We start from the raw sequence: 19,589 nt of genomic DNA, 5'->3' as shown, positions 1-19,589 counted from the left end.
TGTGATTCATGAACATAACTCGTAAGACTTGGATTCTTTTGGGTTATTTATTTATAGCTCGTAACGCGGTCTATTTTGGTAGATGTTCTATACTCACATAAAAAAGAATGAGCATTCTGCTGTTACTGGAAGGAATATTCTACAAATTCTAATTACCTCAAGTTGAATGGTAGTGTTATTCAAGTCAAGTTTGTGTAGCATCTCCAACTATAATTTTGGATATGTCTGTTTCTCCTTGAAGTCTTATCAGTTTTCACCACCCGTACTTTGAAGCTCTGCCATCCTCCGTCAGCAGAGGCCTAGAAACTCCTCAGGCGGTATGTTGTTGCAATCGTAGCACTCACTTGGTTTCCTGTTTCCCAGGTTTTCCCATTCATTTTTTATTGCGCTGCTGTGAAAACCACTGTTTCGTGAATTTTCCGGTTTCTATTGTTAGTGGTTCAGGTGGGAGGGTGAATCCGATTCGTGTTGCTGTTTCTTGACCTGAAGCAGAAGTCTCCTGAAACCCCATTTTTAAATCAAATGTGTTCACTGCTTGTATTGGAACGGCACAAGCCGTTTCGGAGAATGTTGGGCAGGTTCTGATTCAGACCTGCTGTCTACTTCTGGCTCCAGGGAAAGCCGCTTCCAGACTGAAGAGAAGACGAGGAAGCTAATAATTTGGTTCCTCTTCAAAATGATTTTCTTCCAACATTGGTCAATGTTTAGTGGGAATTTGGGGACTTATAGTTGTTTTAGAAATACCTATTTTCAAAATAAGGACTTTCTTGTATGTACTGAATGGGACAAAACGGAACTGTAACATTTCCCCCTTTCGAGTTAGTACAAATTGGTGAGTTTTGCCATCCCACAGAGTTGACTGGAATTAATACCTCTCTGAAATAGCTAGACGTACTTTACATGCAGTTGTTATTGAGGTCTTGTCAAAAACACATCTAGAAACTAGGATTTTCTACGTCCTCATGTGTGGTAGACTCTGTTAGGACTCATGATCTATTTCCCGTTTTTCCTGACAGCCGGACTGGTGCCAGATGACTCGTTCCAGCCAATGAAATGTGTGCTCAAGTGATACAAACCACTTGGAGATAAAATCAGTTAAAAGCTGGTGTGTGTCCTCTTCTTTCTCCTCCCTTGCCATGTGACTCTGGCACAGCTCCCAGATGGAGGAAGCGCGTCTCCAACTCTATTAGCCTTCATGGGAGCGACATATACACTTTATTTATTAAGCCTCGACGATTTGAAGTGATTATGATAAAGTCTACCCTAGTGAATACGGTGTATTCTTATTTTTCTGATAATAAGGTAGATTTCAAAGGTTATATTGAAGAGTTTAAACTTAGATAACGTACATTCAATTAATGACCATGCTGCTAGCTAACCACATGGTACATGTCAAACACTGGGCTAAATGCTCTCTATGAATGATCTCATTTAATACAACAGTCACCCCAGTGAAATTCTTCCCTTTGTCAATTGCACTACTCCCTTCATTATATTGGTGCAGAATTCTGACTGCCAACTCTAGGTAACGATCGGACTTTTCTCTGGACATGGTATAAATGACAGACCAAGTTTCGCCATGCAACTGGCACGAGCATGTGCATAAAACTATCCAACAGAAATAGGACGCTACCCGTGAAAAGTGTTCTTCACACGATTGGAAGGTACTCTTGTTATCGTGATCACAGGACCAATCAATCTTTTAGCGGTTACCCAAGGTGTGCGTAGAAATCTAAATTAACTACCATCACATTTCTCATTTATGTCAGTAATGTTTTTAGCTCTCCATAGAGAAAGGGGTATCGTTATGATTTTTTCCTGTATAATTATATCTACATATATTGCAAAGATTTTCATGAACTACATTTCAATAACAAATATCTTATTTACTTTTCCTTCTATACCAGATACCAGGAGGCATACCTAGCTTCTTGCATTGTAAGATTTGCAGAGAATTGAAGCAGAAAGAACAGGTGAATAAATGAGATTTTTTAAAAAAGTGAATAAATGAGGTGAGTAAATAATATAATATAATAATATATAATGATATAACATAATAATATATAATATAATGTTTTTGTGCACCTGAGAGGTGGTTACCATGTCCTAGCATCAAGGTAATATTAAGGGCCACACCGGCTGACAGCTCCTCAAACTTCACGTGGGTAGATATGTGATAGATAAATATAGATGCATAACTATAAAGACATCTATCTCTCCATATTCAAAAGTGCTATAAGTAAGATATTTGTTATTGAAATATATGAAAAAGCAGTATGGATGGAGAGTTGAAAGCAGGGCACATTTTTGTTAATTTTGTGAATCCTGTAAGAGTCTGGAAATCCAGTAATCAGAAAAATAAAACATCCCACACCGGTCTCAGAGCCCCAGACCAAATGGGGACTAGTTAAATTTTGCAAATTGGTAAGTGCCAAGCTTCAGGAAGAATGAAAAAGCCGAACACGGAGCCTATCAGACAACATCATAACATGCGGGCAGGGATACACGGCCCAAGAGGCTCCAAAAAAGAGCCTCTTCCCGAAGATGACATCTCAGGAAACAAGTAAATTTTAGAAGCCATGTGCTTGGGCTCATGATAAAGGATAAGGAAGACATGAGGTTTGTGACCTTGGGATGGGGAGAGGAAAAACCAAGGCAAAGGCAGAGATACAAGTGAGAAAGGAAGAAATGTCTGGCAGCAGAATAAAAATGCTCATTAGAGGTGAGGAAGGATGGGTGTTTCGCTGAAAAATAAATCTAGGCTTTGCCAGGGAGAAAAATCAGAAGAAAAGGACAAAGCATGCGGAAGGAGAGGATGAAGGTCACGCATGTTAACAAGGAAATATACTAGGTACGTCGGGCAAAGAAATAGAGACGCAACCCAAGAATTACATGCTCCCTCGGAATAAACCTAAGCTACAGAAAAGAGGGAGTTAAGAAAATAAAGATTTTTTTCCCTAAATTGATTAAAGAGTAAGTGTGAAGATCAAAATGGACCGCGGCATCCTGACCCAGTCAGTAAGAAGAGACGCCCGTGTGAAATGTGCTGGAAAACTGTTTGAAATTCAAGAACGGTGGTGGGGCGGGAATCGCTAGAAGGGAAAGGCGAACACAGCGCAGGATGCAACAGACCCCAAGCCTCGTGGAAAGACGCAAAGATGAATCAAAACTGTACGTGTTGCCGGTCAGCCGTGCAGCGGACTGGCCTCCGTGGGCATCGCCCAGCCGAGTGCCAGCGCCGGTCACCTCCACGAGGATCAGCAACAGCAACGTTCGTGTCAGGCAGCAAAGGTTCATGGAGAGGAGGAGGCACCTTGGTAAAGGATGATGGATGCAAGGAAGAAAAATGACAACTGTCCGTCAAGGGTCAGGAGAGCCTGGGCGCAGCACCGTGTGAGAAGCGCCTCGAAGACTCTGGGAGGCTCGCATTCCCCCAGAGTGCGCGCAGGCCGGCAGGCAGGTGCTCTCTGGTGACTGTTCCGACTGCTGCAACTCAAGTCTATTTTGAGTGAGAATGGGAGCCCTGGAGAGCAGCACCGATGTGACACTGTCTTCACTTGTGTCCCAACAGCTGGCAGGAAAGGTCCCTGGGGACCTGCAAGCACATGACTTTATTCCCCCCTCCCAGGGGCTGCTCTGAGAAAGGCTGGGGGGGAGTCTGGACACTGGAGAAGAGAAAGGCCCTCTCCGAAAATTGGCTCCTGCCCAGTCAAGGGGAACAATGTGATGATTTCACAGCTTATTTCCAATCCACGGGGAAAGTAAGCACTTGGCTCTGTTGCCGCATCATTGTCACAACCACACCCGTTTCTTGTACACAAACTCATCCCTGAGTATGACTTAGCAAAAGGAGGAGGAAGATGCTCTCTCCCTGATGAGCAGGGAACATTCTGCAGGTTATATTGCCTTTAATAAAATAGTTTTCCTTCTTCTACAAGGACTTATGCTGAACTATCTCTGGGAATTATTGCTTGTCTTTGGGAGGTGAGTGAGTGCTTGCACCTGTGTGCATGGGTCCATATTCTACCCAAGGCCCACTCCTGGGAGACCAGAAGGCCACAGGGAGAATGAAAGCATGTGTTGATGCTGGTTGGACATCTGCATACAAAACAATGAAATTAGATACAAGTTCATAAAATTAATTCAAAATGAGTTATAGACCTAAGTGTACCACACAAAACTACAAAATACCTAGAATAAAATATAGGAGGAATCTAGGTGACCTTGTGTTTGGTAATGAGCTTCCAGATATAACACCTAAAGCATGATCCATGAGAGAAAAAGATAGTAAGTTGGACTTCATTAGGGTTAAAATAGTATGCTCTGCAAAAGGTCCCGTCCCGAGAATGAAACAACAAACCCACACTGGGAGAAAATATTTGAAAGAATCCATATCTGACAAAGGACTTTCAGCCAAAATACACAAAGAAATCTTGAAATTCAATAATAAAGAAACAAGCAATTCGAAGAAAAAAGAGATGGAGAAAAGATTGGAACAGACCCCGCCAAAGAAAACATGAAGGTGTCAAATAAGGATATGGAAAGAGACTCCACGTCCTATCTCATCAGGAAATACAAACCACAACGGTGAAGGCCACTACGCATGTATCAGAACGGCTGAAATCCAAAACCAAAAATGAGAATATCCACGGCTCGCGAAGCCGTGCCACCGTAAGATGTCGCTTCCCGGCCGGTGGGACTGCAAAACTGGTACCGCCACCTCGGAAGACAGCCCGGGGGTTTCCTACAAAGCTCAGCATGGTCTCGTCATGCTCTCCAGCAGTCACGCTCCTTGGTAGTTACCCAAACAATCAAAACGACACGTCCATGCCAAACTTTGCAAGCAGGTTTATGGTGTGACATATTTATGATCTACAGGTAAACTGAAAGCATTTTGGGATCTATACAGAAATCTACGGACTGACAGCAGCGTCGGTCATAGTGACCGAAAACTGAAGGCAACCGAGACGTTCTCCAGGGGGTGTAGAGATAAGCAAACTGCGGTGCATTTACTGCGTGGAAGGTTGTTCCGCAGTGAGAAGAAATGAGGTATCGAGCCACCAGAAGAGAGAGAGACGGATCTTGAACGGACATCCGCGGGAGAAAGGAGTCTGGGGAAGGTGCGGGCGGTGGGGTTCCAAGGAAGGGACATTCTGGGAAAGGTGAACGTCCGCAGACACGGAAAGGTCGGTGTTGCCAGGTGTCCAGGGTTGAAGGAGGAAGGTCAAGTAGGCAGAGCTCAGGGTGTTCGGGGGCAGCAAAACTATTCCGCAGGATGCCATAATGCGGATATGCGACGGCATGCGTCTGTCAAGATATGCTGAACTTCAGCCCGAAAGTGAACCTTAATGTACGCAGATTTTTAAAAAATCATTTAGGAGGTCCGCAGAACCTGAGGATGGAATGCAGAATGTGACCAATCAATCTGTGTTTAAATGCACGAAGTGAGCTCCCTGTGGGGATGGTGGTGGGGGGCAGGGCTGGCACAAGCACCTCCGCAAATGAGGGGCGTCTGGCCCACTCAGGACAGAGGAATTGCACATAGAAGCGTTGTCTTTGGTAACGTTTCCCACACGAGTCTGATGCGACTCGGACTGTGTCGCAGTTAAACAAGCAAACGGATGGGTAGGAACCGGCTTTCTCGCTGTGGAAGCGGGGGTTTACAGGTCGGTAAGGAAGGGCGGGCGGCTAGAGTGACTTGCGTGATAAGGGATCAGAGCGGAAGACAGCAGTGACCCCCGTCTGGCTTACTACGGACACGGATGGTTACATACAGACACATACGCCCGCACGTAGGTTGATGCACACACATTCATTCCTCGCCCTGCCACGGGGAAGGCCCGGAGCCAACAATGCCTCAGGGGCAGAAAAGCACATGGAGGGCTCGGATGCTGGTCTCTGGCATCACTCTCTACTGGAGAAGGCAGGCCAGTGCGCTGTGGTGGGCACGCCGAGCCTGGAGCATCCTCTGTGCCAGGAGGTGAGGAAGGGCTCAGAACACAGGAGCCAAGAGCTCCCAGTCGCCAAGGTGGCAGCCATTTGAGCAACACAACAAAGCTGTATTGAATTATTACCCAAAATACAAAATGAATGTCCACGAGTCTGTATGTATGTAAACTCATGGTTGAATAAAGGCAAAACCTCCTGTACAGCATCCCAGGTAGTTTCTGTAGATACTCTGTCCTCACACAGACCAAAAGGGAGCAGGACTCCTCGATTCCTACGTGTAGTCAGCATAGCGGCTTCTTCCCAAGCACACAGTACGCAATCCGGGGCTTCCATTCTGCGTGTTCACGCACAGAAAGTGAAAATACAAGTTCAAAGAGATCCATGCACTCCGACAGTTACTGCAGCATTATTTACAGGCATCAAGACCTGGAAGCAACTTAGGTGTCCATCAGTAGATGGATGGATAAAGACGGGGAACCCCCCCCCCCCCACAGAGAGCTTATGTATAATAGTGGAATATTATACAGCCATAAAAAAGAATGCAACCTTGCCATTTGTGACAACATGATTGGACCTAAAGGGTATTATAATGCTAAGTGAAATAGGTCAGAGAAAGAAAGAGAAATACCACATAATCTCATGTATACAAGGAATCTGAAAAACAAAGCAGAAGAACAAAAAACAAAAACCAGAAACAGCAGGGGGACGGGTAGGGGATGGGCCAGAGGGGAGACGGGTAGGGGGTGGGCAAAAGAAGAGAAGAGGACTAGAGGTACAAGCTTCCAGCTGTGAAGTAAATAAGTCATGGGATGAACGTACAGCACGGAGAAATAGCTAATGACGCTGTGATAGTGGATGGGGACGGACGGGGACTCTAATTGTGGGGAGCACTGTGAAACGTGTGGAATTGTCGAGCCACTGTGTCATGCACTTAAACTGATATGAGCATCGAACGCCGACTGTACTTCAGGAAAACGGATTCAGAAGAGTACAGCGTGGAAAGAGGGAGAATTCATGAGTTCACAGTGGAGAATCCTGACACGCCCCTCGGCGAGGTGGTCAAGGTCACCGTGGACAGTGCTAAGTCAAGTTTATAGTAGGAACCTTTGATATGATGTGATAAAAATGGTGCTTCACCTCCACGGTCTTCCTCCCCAAAACCCATGACCCCAGTATAACCGTAGGAAGAGGATTAGACAAATCCCAGTGGAGGGACATTCGAAATACCTAATCAATACCCCTCAAAACTATGAGGGTCATCAAAAATACAGAGAGTCTGAGAAACGGGAAGAACCAACAGGAGCCTACGGAGACAGGACAAGTAGACGCACCAGCACATACTGGATGAGGTCCCGGAAGAGACAAGGCCGTTAGATAAAATCCTAAGGAAATTTGAATGAAGTCCGGACCTTGGTCCGCCATACTGTGTCGATATCCATTCATTAAATACGCCATCCTCACGGTGAAATGACAGTGAAAAAGTTGAGTGTTAGATATATGGGAACTCTGTACCATCTTCTCGATTTTTCTGCAAATCTAAGAGTGCTCCCCAAAATGAGTTTATTTTAAAAAATGTTTAGCCCCTCATAGTGTCTCCCCAGGTGACGTGTCTCGCCGCACCGCCAAGGCGTCTTCCTCGCCCATCTGAGCCTGAAGCTTGGAACTGACAACGTGGGGCTCCTTCTCCTTACGCAGCTCTTACAGGATCCTGGGATCTGCCCTTCCTGTGGGACCCCCTTTCGGTTCCATGCTGTGTAGACCAGGGGTGGCCCCGGGGTCTACACACATCCTCTGTTCTGGAGACATCTCGGTGTGCCACTGTGGCAAACAGGTCAGCTCTTCATTTAGTGTCTCTGCCTCTCGGGGACGGAGTGAGGTTCAGGGCAACGACTTGGTTGCCTTCTGCACATGTTTAATGAGACCAAAGGCAGCATCCCAGGGCAGGTGCCCTGTGTGTGGGCTCCCAGGGCCCCCATGAAGAGACAGGCAGGAGCCTCTGTTCTCTGGGGTGAGAGGGAGAGAAGCAGAACAGTCTTCTTAGCTCTGCCGCTTCCTCTTACCTTTTGTCCTTCTCCTTCCAAACCAAGACCAGAAAAGGGAGAGAAGTTTCCTCACTTCTCCCTCTTCCTCGCTGCAGACTCGCCGCTGAGCCTGAAAGAGGGTCAGAGGTATATATCGTCCTCACACTGGGAGGAGCCGAAGGTCTCGTCGCTCTATAGCCTTTGGTTGTGCAAAGTTTCTGTCTGCGCAGCGCGGCCTCGAAGCCTAGTGCCTTCCTAGGCACTAGGGAAATGTCACCCATCTGCCGCCCAGCCCCGGGGTAAGAAGTCTCTCCACCCGGGTTCAGCCTTGACATCGCCCTGCCAGGGTGTGAAGATTGCCAAAGTCTTATTCCTATCGTCCGTTGCCAGTATTGAGTTCTGTGCAGCGTCCCTGTGTGGGACGGGGGAGTGGGGCAAGATGGCCCTGGAGGAGAGGTTGGGTTGGTTTGGGGGGAGTTTTTTGTCTTGTTGTGAGAGGGAGAGACAGAGAGAGGCAGGGGAGGGGCTGGTGGAGAGGGAGAGAGAGAGTCTTCAGCAGGCTCCCCACCCGGAGCGGAACTGATCTGACGACCCTGAGATCATGACTTGAACCTAAATCCAGAGGCAGGCGTCCGACCGACCGAGTTACCCGGGGACCCCAAGGCTGGGTTTTCTAAAGAGAGAGGGAGGTTTGCCCTGGGGAGGGCTGAAGAGAGAAGCACCAGCTCCGGAAATGAGAGGGCAGGGCTGGCCCTGAGGCCGGGCCACCTGGCCAAGGAACGCAGCAGACCGGGCCCAGGGGGACTCTCACCCGGGGACAGAGGAGAGGGGTCCGTGACGTTGGATGGGGAAGAATGTATCTTTGTGTTCATCGACCTCTGCATGGAGTCCAGGTTTTCCCATAAACACCAGCCGCGAGACGCAGCGGAAGGACCGACTCTGCCAAATCGTTTTCCTACAAGGGCACCGTCGTGAGTCCTCCACACTGTTGCTCACACTTACGACTGCGATACTCCAACACTGTGACAGCTACCGCTCCCGCTGCTAGGTCGACTATTCAATGCATCAAGGAAGCGCGTATAGGAGTGTGTCGCACGTTTGTTCTGTGTAACGTCTGGTCGTGTACTTAAACATATCGATTTCCTTTGCTGTTGCCTCGATTATTCGAGTTCACGCCGGATGGCCAAAGGGATCCAAGCGTGAAAACACCCCTTTAAAATACATTTTTTTTGTTTTGGGGGGAACTCTAAGATGTATTCGTAGACTGCACTGTCCCCCCTAAACTGAAACTCTCTGGTTACTCCTAAGCCTTCGGTGAAACCCACGGTCGTCGTCCGTCCGCGGTGTGTTGGTGGCGTTGCTGGGATTTGAGAGGGTCCGACGAAGGAAATCGCCCTCTGGCGTCATACCCTTGCCCCACAGGCTGGTGGTGACCCCCACACTGGGGCGTGAACCCCCAGAGAAGGTGCACGGGGCTGACGCGGAGCTCGGCCCGTGGGTGGGAGCAGGTGACCAGAGTCAGTGCTGCGTGGCTTGACCCAGGAACAGACCCGAAGCTCTTGTTTCCCCCGAGGACAAAATGAGAAAAGGACCCGGGCAGGGAGGGGGGCAGACGTTCGGCCAAGAGCAGCCCCGCGGAGTTCGTTCCTGCTTCCCTGAAGTACGGTTCCTCGAAGGCCTGGGGGAACAGCAGCCAATCAACTGTACCCTCCAAGCGTCCCCTAGAGCCGTGGGGGGCCCCACTCGCGTAATGACGTGTCGGAGCCCCGGCCACTCTCCCCTCCGGAACGCGCTCGCTGCCACTTTTCCAGAAACCTGTCCGCGTTGCCATCTCTGCCCATATGGGACGTACCAGGTTGCGTAACTTAAAGAGACTAAGGCTGTTCTAACACAGTGTTCAGAACCCCGCTCAGGATTCTCAGAGCACTGGGAACGCCCCTTACCTGGACCCACCCCAGCATCTGGTTCTCCCACATCCCCCAGGAGCAGAGGCGCGTCCCTGGGATCCGGCAGCAGAAGGACCAGCGTCCATGAAGAAGAAGCTTTACCAAATTCTTTGAACTTCCTCCCCCTGATCGGCGCTGTCTCGACCCCCCCTGCCTGAATCTGGGAGGGTTTAGTCTGCTCTGGCCACTAAAACACGGCAGAAGGGATTTTTACAAGACAAAGTCATAAAAGGCCAATCAGGTCCCAGTGGGTCCTCCTAAAAGGCCTGACCCTAGATGCTTGTCCTCACACCCGGAGGCCCTGGATGAGAAGCACGAGTCCCTCGGAGGAATCCAGCTGACTCAGCCCTTCAGCCTCCTCAGCCCGGGCTCCAAGCCTGAAAATCAACCCAGCGGTTCCAAGCCTCAGCCGTCTGCGTCTTTCCAACGGAAGCACCGGACGTCCCGGAGCAGGGAGGCGCTGTCCCCACGGAACCCCTGGCCCACAGACTCCAGGAGCATAAGATGTTTTGGGTTTATGGCCCCAGCAGGTCTGGAAGGGTTTATCACAAAACTAAGCCAGACTAAGGAGGGATAAGAGGTCCAGGAGGGAGTGGCTCCAACCGTGGCCACGTGTGGACCGCAGGTAGAGAGCCGGACGTGGCTCCAGTGGCACAGGCTGGAGAGACAACCAGCGGGACCGGCCTTGGGTGTGTCTCTCAGTTCCCTTTGCACCTGGGACGGGCAAGGCTGACTTGATCCTGAGGCAAAATGCGGTTTCTCTGCCGTCTTCCGCCAGCAGCAAGACACCTTCTCTGCCCCACTTTCTCAGCAGGAGCCAAATGCTCAAATAAAAATTTGATACAAACACCGTGCGCGTTCTGGATGCATCGGGTCCAGCCCAACGATTCTAAATCTTTCCTAAAAGGGCTTCTGATGATGGATCGTTACGGGGTCATAGTCCGAAATAGCCCTTTGCCAGCAAGAAACCTCTTTGAATGTTTTTGTCTTAAAAACTAGCATTCCGCACCATCACGTATCCACTTTCGGTTTACCCTAAATTGTCTTAGATTTCCAGCTGAGAAGGGTCACGGACGGTGCATGAGCGGGTGCTGTGTTTATCCCAGATGCCAGGAAGCCCCGTCTGCCGCTGCGTCCTGATGCAAGGGCCAGAAGGACAAGCGTGCAGACGCCTAATGCCCAAAGCCCTTCCAAAGAAAGCAAATTTCTAGGGGCTGACGGGATTACTGAGCTTGGAGGGCCTTCAGAGGATGTTTATTAATGTCAACGTGGGTCTTTTTATTTTTAAAATTTTTTTAGTGTTTTCTTTTTTAAGATTTTATTTATTTATTTGAGAGAAAGAGAGCAGAGCAGCAGGAAGGGCAGAGTCTCCACCAGGTAAAGAGCCCAACTCAGGGCTCGGTCCTAAGCCCCCGAGGCTGCGGCCCACGCTGCCGTCAGACGCTTAACCGACCGAGCTACCCCGGCGCCCCTTATGAACGTCCGCGTCAATCATAGGTTCGTGTCATTGTTTCATTAGAGACTCACAGAAAATGAACGGATCCTTGGCGAAAGGAAGATCCTGGAGAAAATCTCCAGGCAGGTGGAAACGATTGAAACGCGTGAGCTAAGACCACGCGTGGCATTTTCTGTGCGGACCGGGATGGACGCTTTGTGCACGTAGAAATTTCTCCTCCGTGAAGACGGTGCCCCGGCCCTGCGCCGTCTCGCTTCCTCAGGGTCGCTGCGGCGTTGGTCACCACCTCCCAGTCCTTCTCCTGTCCCTCCCCGCCCCTCCAGGGCCCTGTCCTTGGGGGTCCTTCCCTCAGGCAAACCCGGACGATCATTCCAGAGGGCCACTTGGCTAGTCCGGCATGAGGACACGTGCGTAGACTTTCTGACCCAGAAATTTCCCTTCTAGACAATGTATATTTAGACTCGCTCCGGTTCCATGACGGTACAAAGACGCTCCCGGCGGCGCTGCCGGCGGGAGCCGAAACAGAGCGGCCTAAAGCACCAGCCGTAGGAAGGACGTGGGTAATACATCGTTACGCGAAATAAACACCCGGGAGCAGCGTGGCTGCTGATAACTACAAACGGCGAGTGTGGACGGACGCGTGTTCATTTCCTCCGTGTGTCTTGTACAGCCACGGGGGGAGCCGCCACGCCGCAACCTTGTTTTGCAAGTGAATGATGCGCCCCGGGGTGGTCCCGTAGCCTCCACGTGTGTGGACGTGCGCGTGTGACATGCTCCTCGGCGTGCCCCGTGCGTGAATTTATCCTAACACACAAGCTCCACGGTGAGTACAAGTCCATCTTTTCCCACAAGCTTGTTAGGAGAAAGACGATTCACTCTGTCCCCGCACCCGGCACAGAGCCTGGCGCACCAGCCTGCGGCATGTGAATGGGTTTCGGTGTGAACGTTCGCTGGCCCCGTTTTCCAGTTTCTTCCCATTCGCTCGATCTGAGAACCAAGCGTGCCCCAGGAAGAGAAAACAACCACGCAGTGTGTGACTTCCAGGCTTTCGCACACACACATTTATTCACGCTCAGTGTTCCAGGCTCAAACTGTTTGGAAAAGCCGGCGGAACAAAGATAAACCACGATCCTTGCGGTAGGGCATGTCTAAGAGTGTCCTGTGCGTTGATGTTCTCCAGGAGGTAGATAATGCACGAGCGTCCTCTGAACCTTCCTCAGCATGAAGCCCTTTCAGAGGAATATTGACTTACGTGACGTCCAGAGGATCATCACTTTGCTAGGCGTCGCGTTAGAAAAATCATTGGAATAAATACATCGGCGGGGGGAGGAGAGAAATCCCGAGTCGGGGTCAGACAGTCTCCCTGAGAATGAGTGAGGGTAAGATTCGCAGCTAAGACCCTCTGCTGTCCCGACTGGATGGCCAGGACGGGAAGGAAGAGAGGAGACGAGAAGTGGCCGGTGTAACAAGGGAGAGCAAAACGCGCTTATGGACGTGACGCCGTGGCCGGGGGGACCCTCCCAGCTGGAGCACGTGGGGACCTGACAGGCTGTCAGTGAACGTCCCAAAGAAAAGGGGACGGCGGGCAGATTTCTGGGTTCTGCTTGAAACGCTCTTGATTTAGTAGGCAGAGCCCACACACATCGAGCTTGTAAACTCCCCCGGTAACTTTGATGAGCTGAAGTTCGCATTGGCCCTTATCTCGGACTTATTCCTTCTCCTCTAACACTGTCCGTTCCTCCAGCCAGACGGGGACCAGCGGACTGACAGGGACAGAGGCCAGACCACCGTGAGCGGGGGGAGAAAAGTGAAGGAAAGGTGGAGAATTACGACAGGCATCGGCCAATTTTTCAAGAAGTTTGAAGAAAATTACAACCTATCAGTTTTTTAAAAAGATAAGTGACAAGACAGCAGGTGTTTATCATTAGTAGAAGAAAGAGGCTGACGAATAACAGAGGAGGTAAGACGGAAGGGATCAGGTTCCTGAGAGAGCGAAGAAGGAAGTAGACATCTGCACGCGTGGTAGGTGGTCCTTGGGCCCGCAGAGGGACCCCCTCCTCCACGGTGACGGGCACGGAGGGGAAAACGGGAACGCAGGAGCTGGGGGTTGATGGTTTCTTCCTGGGAGCTTCGTTTTCTTGGGGAAGGAGGAAGTGACGTTGTTTTTGGAAGAGTGGGGTTGACTCAGTCGTGGTGGAGAATCGGGAGGGGCCCTGACCCCTGGAAGAAGCCCTGAGCCAAGCAAGGGCCCACTGGGCTTGAAGGTTGTGCGTAGGCGAGGTCGCCCACGCCGGCCCCATACCCGTGGAGGATTTTCTCTCACAGGGCCGCACATCCTGAAGTAGGAACAGCAATCATAAACAGCCATAAAGCAGATTGTCCGAGAGAGGAGAACCCGCGTGAGCTCTCGGAAGGGAGGCGCTCCCGAAGGAGACAAGAGGACGGCCGAGGCCGCGGGACCGAAGGCCGAGAGGGAGGAAAGTCCCTGGCATTGAAGTGGAGGCACCGCGAGGTGAAAATGTTGACTGCTGACCCAAGGGCCGTCTTAGTTTCCTCCCACGACACCGGGACTCAGGACAGACACGAGACTCGACCAGCCGCTAACAAGCGAGTAAGGCACTCGAGAACCGTGGTGATCTCAGCAGTGAAGCATGTCATGGCGACTAGGAGGGGTTGGGGGTGATTTTTACACAGTTCTTAAGGGTTGGTGATATGGAGGTGTCCCAACAGCCTCTTCAGGGGTAACACAGCCCTCCTCATCGCAGGGGTCCTGGAGGACCTCCCCAGTCTCCCAAGGGTGCACGCTCGCACACGTGCACGTGCACACACACACACACACCTTACTCCACTGAGAATAGATCCTCTTCTCTGCCTTAAGTACTGAGTTCCCCATAAGACTTAGACCATAGAAAGGTTTCCATGAGACCGAAAACAACACCACTGATGCAGCCCAAGCCTTCCCAACCCCATGATGAGCCCATAGACGATCCATTGAGTTGACGGAGCTGCCCACAGCTGCCTCCCGCGAGGCACCAACCAATACGCAGTCTCCCCTAAGACGTCCCTGGAGCCACGTCTTAGCGATGGGGCATCCTGGGTATGGCCGATGAGTTGAGCACTGCTGAGATCCAGCGAGGAGCGGCGGCCCCAGAGGTGCCGTGGAATTCCGCAGACACCGTTTAGGGACCGTGCGGGGAGGAGGAGGAAAAGGACTGGCCGCGGCGCGGCTCTGGCCGGTTCCAGCCCAGCTAGGGAGGCCGGCTGAGTCAGCAGGCCACGGAGATGGAGTTCCTTCTGCCTCTCACCGCGCGGGACCTTATGTCGTGGAGGAACTGATGGGTCCTGTTTATGTGGAGACTCTTTTGATAAGCTATTCGAAGCAAGGGTGGGAGGGAGAAATACCGAAAGAAAGATTCCCTTTGAATCTCCGTTGCTTTCAGAGTCCGCCATTCAATGAGTCATGCATTCTGAATCCTTGCTCTGTCTCCACGTTTTCATTTCAAAATACTAAAAACACTTTGTTTGGAACATGGGCTATTTTTAGCTCGTTTATCAAGAGTGCACATCCCTTTCTCCCCATAGTAGAAAAGCCTCCTTCGGATTGGGTTGGGGCAGCACCACGGCGGTAGGGCTGTTGACTGAGCTGTCATCTGTTGAAACCACCTGGGCATCTCTCTACTCCTGGGGACTCCCTTCCAGCTGGTCTTCTGGGCCTACTGAGTATCCATGAGTCCGCTCTAGACCCAGTCCAAAGTCTGGACAAAAGAGGAAGGACCCCCCCACCCTCAGTTTTCCAGGCTGAGCAGTGAGCACCTTGGCTAGAGGAAGTCAGGTCTTCACGACCTGTGCCCTCACAGGCTCAAAGAAATGAAGTAGAAGTGAAGTAGAAGGTATGTCAAGAGAAAGTCTACCTACAACTTGGCAAAGACGGGATTAGAGAGTCTGTAGAATTCTTTTATAAATTGAAGGATGAGATCGGGGGGAAACTGGGAGGTATAAAGGGGTACCCTACTGCCCCAGTCCCTGCCCTCCACATAGGATTTCTTTCCACACGGCACCTAGTGCCGCTAGCCAGCTTCATCTACCTCATCGCTTCGGTTCCATTAGTGATTTTTTGGTTCTGTTAGTGAATTCTCTTCTCTGGGGACCACCTTCTTTTAAATGCTCTAGCTTAGAGCATTAACAGCAAGCACGTTACTATTAACCGCTTCATGGATGGACAACCAGCTTCAAGAATGGTATACAAAAGCCAGTACCTCACGGGGCTGTGTCGACAAGGTACCTACTTCTCTGGTCACTGCCCTGCTCTTGCATCCATGTATTTACAGCGGAAGCACCCAAGTGCTCACCCTCTGACTCTCCTCCCTCGGACTGCTGTCTTGATTGGGAGTTGGCAGCAAAGAGCAGTGAGGGAGTTTGGAATTGAGACCACACCGACTCTCCGTCGAAGCTGGTTGCCAAAATTGGCAGCTATCTGGCAAGGATGATTTTCCTATGGACAGAGAGACTGGAGACATGCAGACGGGCAGATAGAAGCAGCTTTCTTGGGTTTTCTGCATCACCCAGGCCTTCATTCCAGCCCTCTTTGAGGTCTTGGAGTCTCGGAGGCAACCCCTCCACCGGCAACCCCTGCCCGAAGTCTTCCAAACACGTTCCTCTTCTCATTTAGGAGACTCTACCTCATTTCTGTTACTTGCAGCCAAAATGGTACCAGGAGGTGTGAGAATGGCCTGGGGCAGGTACATGGGACACATGGAGAGATGCCTCCCTGCTTTATAATTCTGCCTACTCTGCCTGTATCGGGTGTGAGCACATGAGCCACCGCCCAGCACGCTTCAGGGTCTGGGGACAGCCCGACACTCTGCAGGCCCCAATACGGTACTCTCAGAAGGAGGTTCGCAGCTTAGGAACAAAGGACAAGGGGACTATGTGCTCCACAAGTCACTGTGCCGGAGACGGACGTGAGGACATGTCCCCGCAGGCTGTGTGCCCTTCCCCTCCGTGCCCAGCCTTTGTGCTGAGACCGTGACGGTGGAAGCCACTCCTGTGGCCCACCTCAATCTTCTCCTTCTGCCCATTGCATAAGGAAATCTTTGAGAAATGTGTGGGTGTGCCCCCAAGGAAGGAGTATGCAAACGCATGGTTGTGGCGGTTTGTGGGTGTGTCAGGCGAATGTGATAACCACTACACTACGGAAACCGGTTTGTGGGTGTGAATGCATGATGGGAACCATCCTGGAGCCGTAGAGGCCCTCAGCCTGGGGTCCAAAGACAATGAATGCCGCCCCCCAGGGAGAAGGTATGGGAGAAGCAGATTTGCTCTGCCTGGGCTACTGCTGCCCCTGGAGACAGGGGTACCTACGCTCTCGAATTCATGCCCATCACACATCTGGCTAAAGAATTCTAAGTCCCAAAGCCACAGGAACAAATGAGGAAATATTTTTCGTGTCCGAATACGCTGAGCAGAAGTCTGACCCCGTCGGACGCCCTGGTGACGTCCTGGGCGACAGCTCCGTAGCCGTCAGGGCAGACAACGGTCCTCTCCCTCTGTAGCACCAGCCACACTTACTATTTGCCACAGCCCACACAGGACATGCAGACGTGTGTCTCTGCCCCAGTCCTGATCCTTCCCCCAAAGTGCCCGCCCCCCACTTTCTCAGGGCAAGCACCCAGGAGTCTATCCCGTATCCCAGTCTGAGCAAAGGCCAGCCAGGAAACTCACCCTTGGACTGGGTCATGCCTCCTCTCGGGCTCCTCTCCTAGAAGGGGTGAGCTGGGACGGGGAGGCCAGCCCAGATCGTCCTCCCACACCGCGCCGGCCCTCGCGAGCCGACCCTCCGAGCCTGCCCTTCCGCAGAACACGCCCTTGGCCAAGGGTCTTGTCAGCTCCCAGCTTTGATTTCCCAAACCACAGTGGTGTTAGAGAAGGTTCTGGACAGAGTCTTACCGCATCGTGTGCTGGGCCCTGCCGTCGAGCCTCGGCCCCAGGGACAAACTGCTGAAAATCAGGAGCTGCAGTCCCCTGAGATATTCCTTTTTATCCCCCGAAAGCCCAACCATGAACTCGTGGCCCCCACCACGGCCACTTTTGGCCACTTCTGGCTGCTGGAGGCAGAGAGGGCCCGAGAGCCCATTCCAAAAAGCCTTTGGGGGACCATTTGCGAACATCTGATTGAATGACTCACCGCCGACCAACTCGACGACGCCAGCATCGCATAGATCACAGTCCCCCTCCCTACAAAACCACCCAGAGCTGAAATTCCTCTTGAGTGTTTATATCCTGGAATGTCTCCAAGGGAAAGAAAAAGCAGAATCGAACCCCAGGAAACCTGTGGCTTGGAGCACATACAGCCCCTCGGCCCTGCACTGACCTCCTCACCTGTGAGTGCGGAGAGGCAGCTAGGCCGGTGGTCACAAAGGTACGTTTTGGATTCAGAGACATTTGGGTAGGAACCCTGGGTGGACCTTTGTGCCATCCAGAGCCAGTTGCTGAATGTCTGGGGTTAACAATCCTCCTCTGGGATTATCACGAGGATTCACGGAGATTGTCTTTGCCAGGCTTCCACGCCCACCCAGCCCCAGGGTACGCACTCTATAAGGGACATCTGTTTCCATTTGTCCTAACAAGCACCCTCCAACCTAATCGGTCCTGAGAAGGTCCGTTTTCAAACCCGTCCCCTGCCCCATGCACACGTTTCAGATACAGTCAGTGGGAACCCGTCAGGCTCACGGCGAACCGTACGATCTCTGCACCAGCTGGGACACCCCTCCTCCCAGGACCCGGTACCCGGCTGGGACACCCCTCCTCCCAGGACCCCTCCCTGAGGGGTGGGGCGTCCTCTCCCTGCCCACAGGGGGACACTCAGCAGCAGCAAAGGCTCCCAGCCCCTGCACCACCCCCTACCTGCGGGCTGAAAACAATCAAGTCCTGAGCAAACACTCGAGAAAGCGCTTTTCCGAGGGGGTTTGGGGAAAGAAGACTTGCCAAGTGGGGAAGTCGGGGGCCTGGCTCCTCGGCGGCTCCTCTCCCCCTCCGGGGGCTCCTCTGCCCCCCTTTTCCTCATTCTCAGGCTTCCCCTCTCCAGGTTGCTCGGGCAGCCGCATCGGAGGTCCAGAGCGATGTTCTCAGAGAGGTTTGTGAGCCCATCAAGGGAACGCCGGCGGAGACGCACGCTCTGCAAGGAGTTGACAGAAACTTACTGCCGGCACCTGCTGGTGGGTTATTTACTCAAGTCCGCCGCCTCGGTGGTCCGCACACTCCCTTCCGCGCTGAGACAGGACAGTGGCACGAGATGAGTCATAACAGTCGTGACAGATGTTTAGTTACGAACAAGGCCTCAGGGTCACCCGAGGGCCTTACACAACCGACCGGTAATGTGCATTTGGAACCAACCTTAATATTGACAGGTACTTTTCCCTTCACACTCCCAAGGGCTTTGCTGTAATAGAAGCCACGTGGAGAGCCACAGAACCTCCAACACGGCTGCACCTTGCAAGAAAGCCCAGCACCTGGCCCGCACGATCTGTTGCCTTGCCGTCGACATCAGCAGAGCCACAGAAACTAATGGGGCCAGACGTTAGGAATAGCCGCCCCAGGGAGAGGATCCTTGCCAAGCCCGTGACGTTGCTCCCAGTCCCGGGGCAACGTCACCTCATCTTCCTTGGACAAAACAAGGGGCACCCAAGATTAGCATCTCTTCACCAGCTGCCGTCAGGCTTGCTCCCACGTGTACGGAGCCTCTGGGGTCCCTCCTGGCCTCACCTCTCCTCTTTCTCCAACACCGGGTTCATCCCTACTCGGCCTTTACATCTAGGCTCGGGTGAGGGCACCTGGCTGGGCTGAAGGCACCCTTCAGCGGTGCCCACTTCTGCGGTTGTCCAAATGCTTTCCCTCTTTCCTGGCAACACTGCGTTGAGAAAAGCTCCAGGCGGGGAGTCCTTCAGATGTACATTGTGTCCTGTGGGCCCACGCAGGGACAACCTTAAAATAACTGCTGTGAAACAAACACTTATTGAACGAACATTTAATCAATATTGGCTCTCTTTGGTTCCATATTGAAGTTAAAAGGAAATTAAAACAAAGAGTCGCAAGAGATGCGAGGTACGGAGAGTTTGGGAGAAACTTGGTGATGAACCAAGCAAGCTCTGGTCGCCCTGCACGAGCCCTTGTCTGAAAGAGCCGGCCCGGGGGGAGGTCTGCCCAGCGCCGCGGGCGCCG

The 19,589-nt window shown here is 51.7% G+C and overlaps 1 protein-coding gene across 1 annotated transcript in view; it reads right to left on the bottom strand.

Moving 5' to 3' along the window:
• The window catches only part of CALN1 (calneuron 1), a 459,316-nt gene extending 440,774 nt beyond the window's left edge, over positions 1 to 18,542 (bottom strand). The window contains exon 1 of the mRNA XM_004761698.2: positions 18,357 to 18,542. Coding sequence (XP_004761755.1) covers positions 18,357 to 18,475 — 119 coding nt within the window. The 5' untranslated portion in view covers positions 18,476 to 18,542. The remainder of the gene's footprint in view (positions 1 to 18,356) is intronic.
• Positions 18,543 to 19,589: the final 1,047 nt, after the last annotated feature.

Source organism: Mustela putorius, unplaced genomic scaffold (genome assembly GCF_011764305.1).
Source record: "Mustela putorius furo isolate JIRA1106 unplaced genomic scaffold, ASM1176430v1.1 tig00000139_pilon_pilon_pilon, whole genome shotgun sequence".
NCBI lineage: Eukaryota > Metazoa > Chordata > Mammalia > Carnivora > Mustelidae > Mustela > Mustela putorius.
This window is presented reverse-complemented; position numbering and strand designations above follow the sequence as displayed.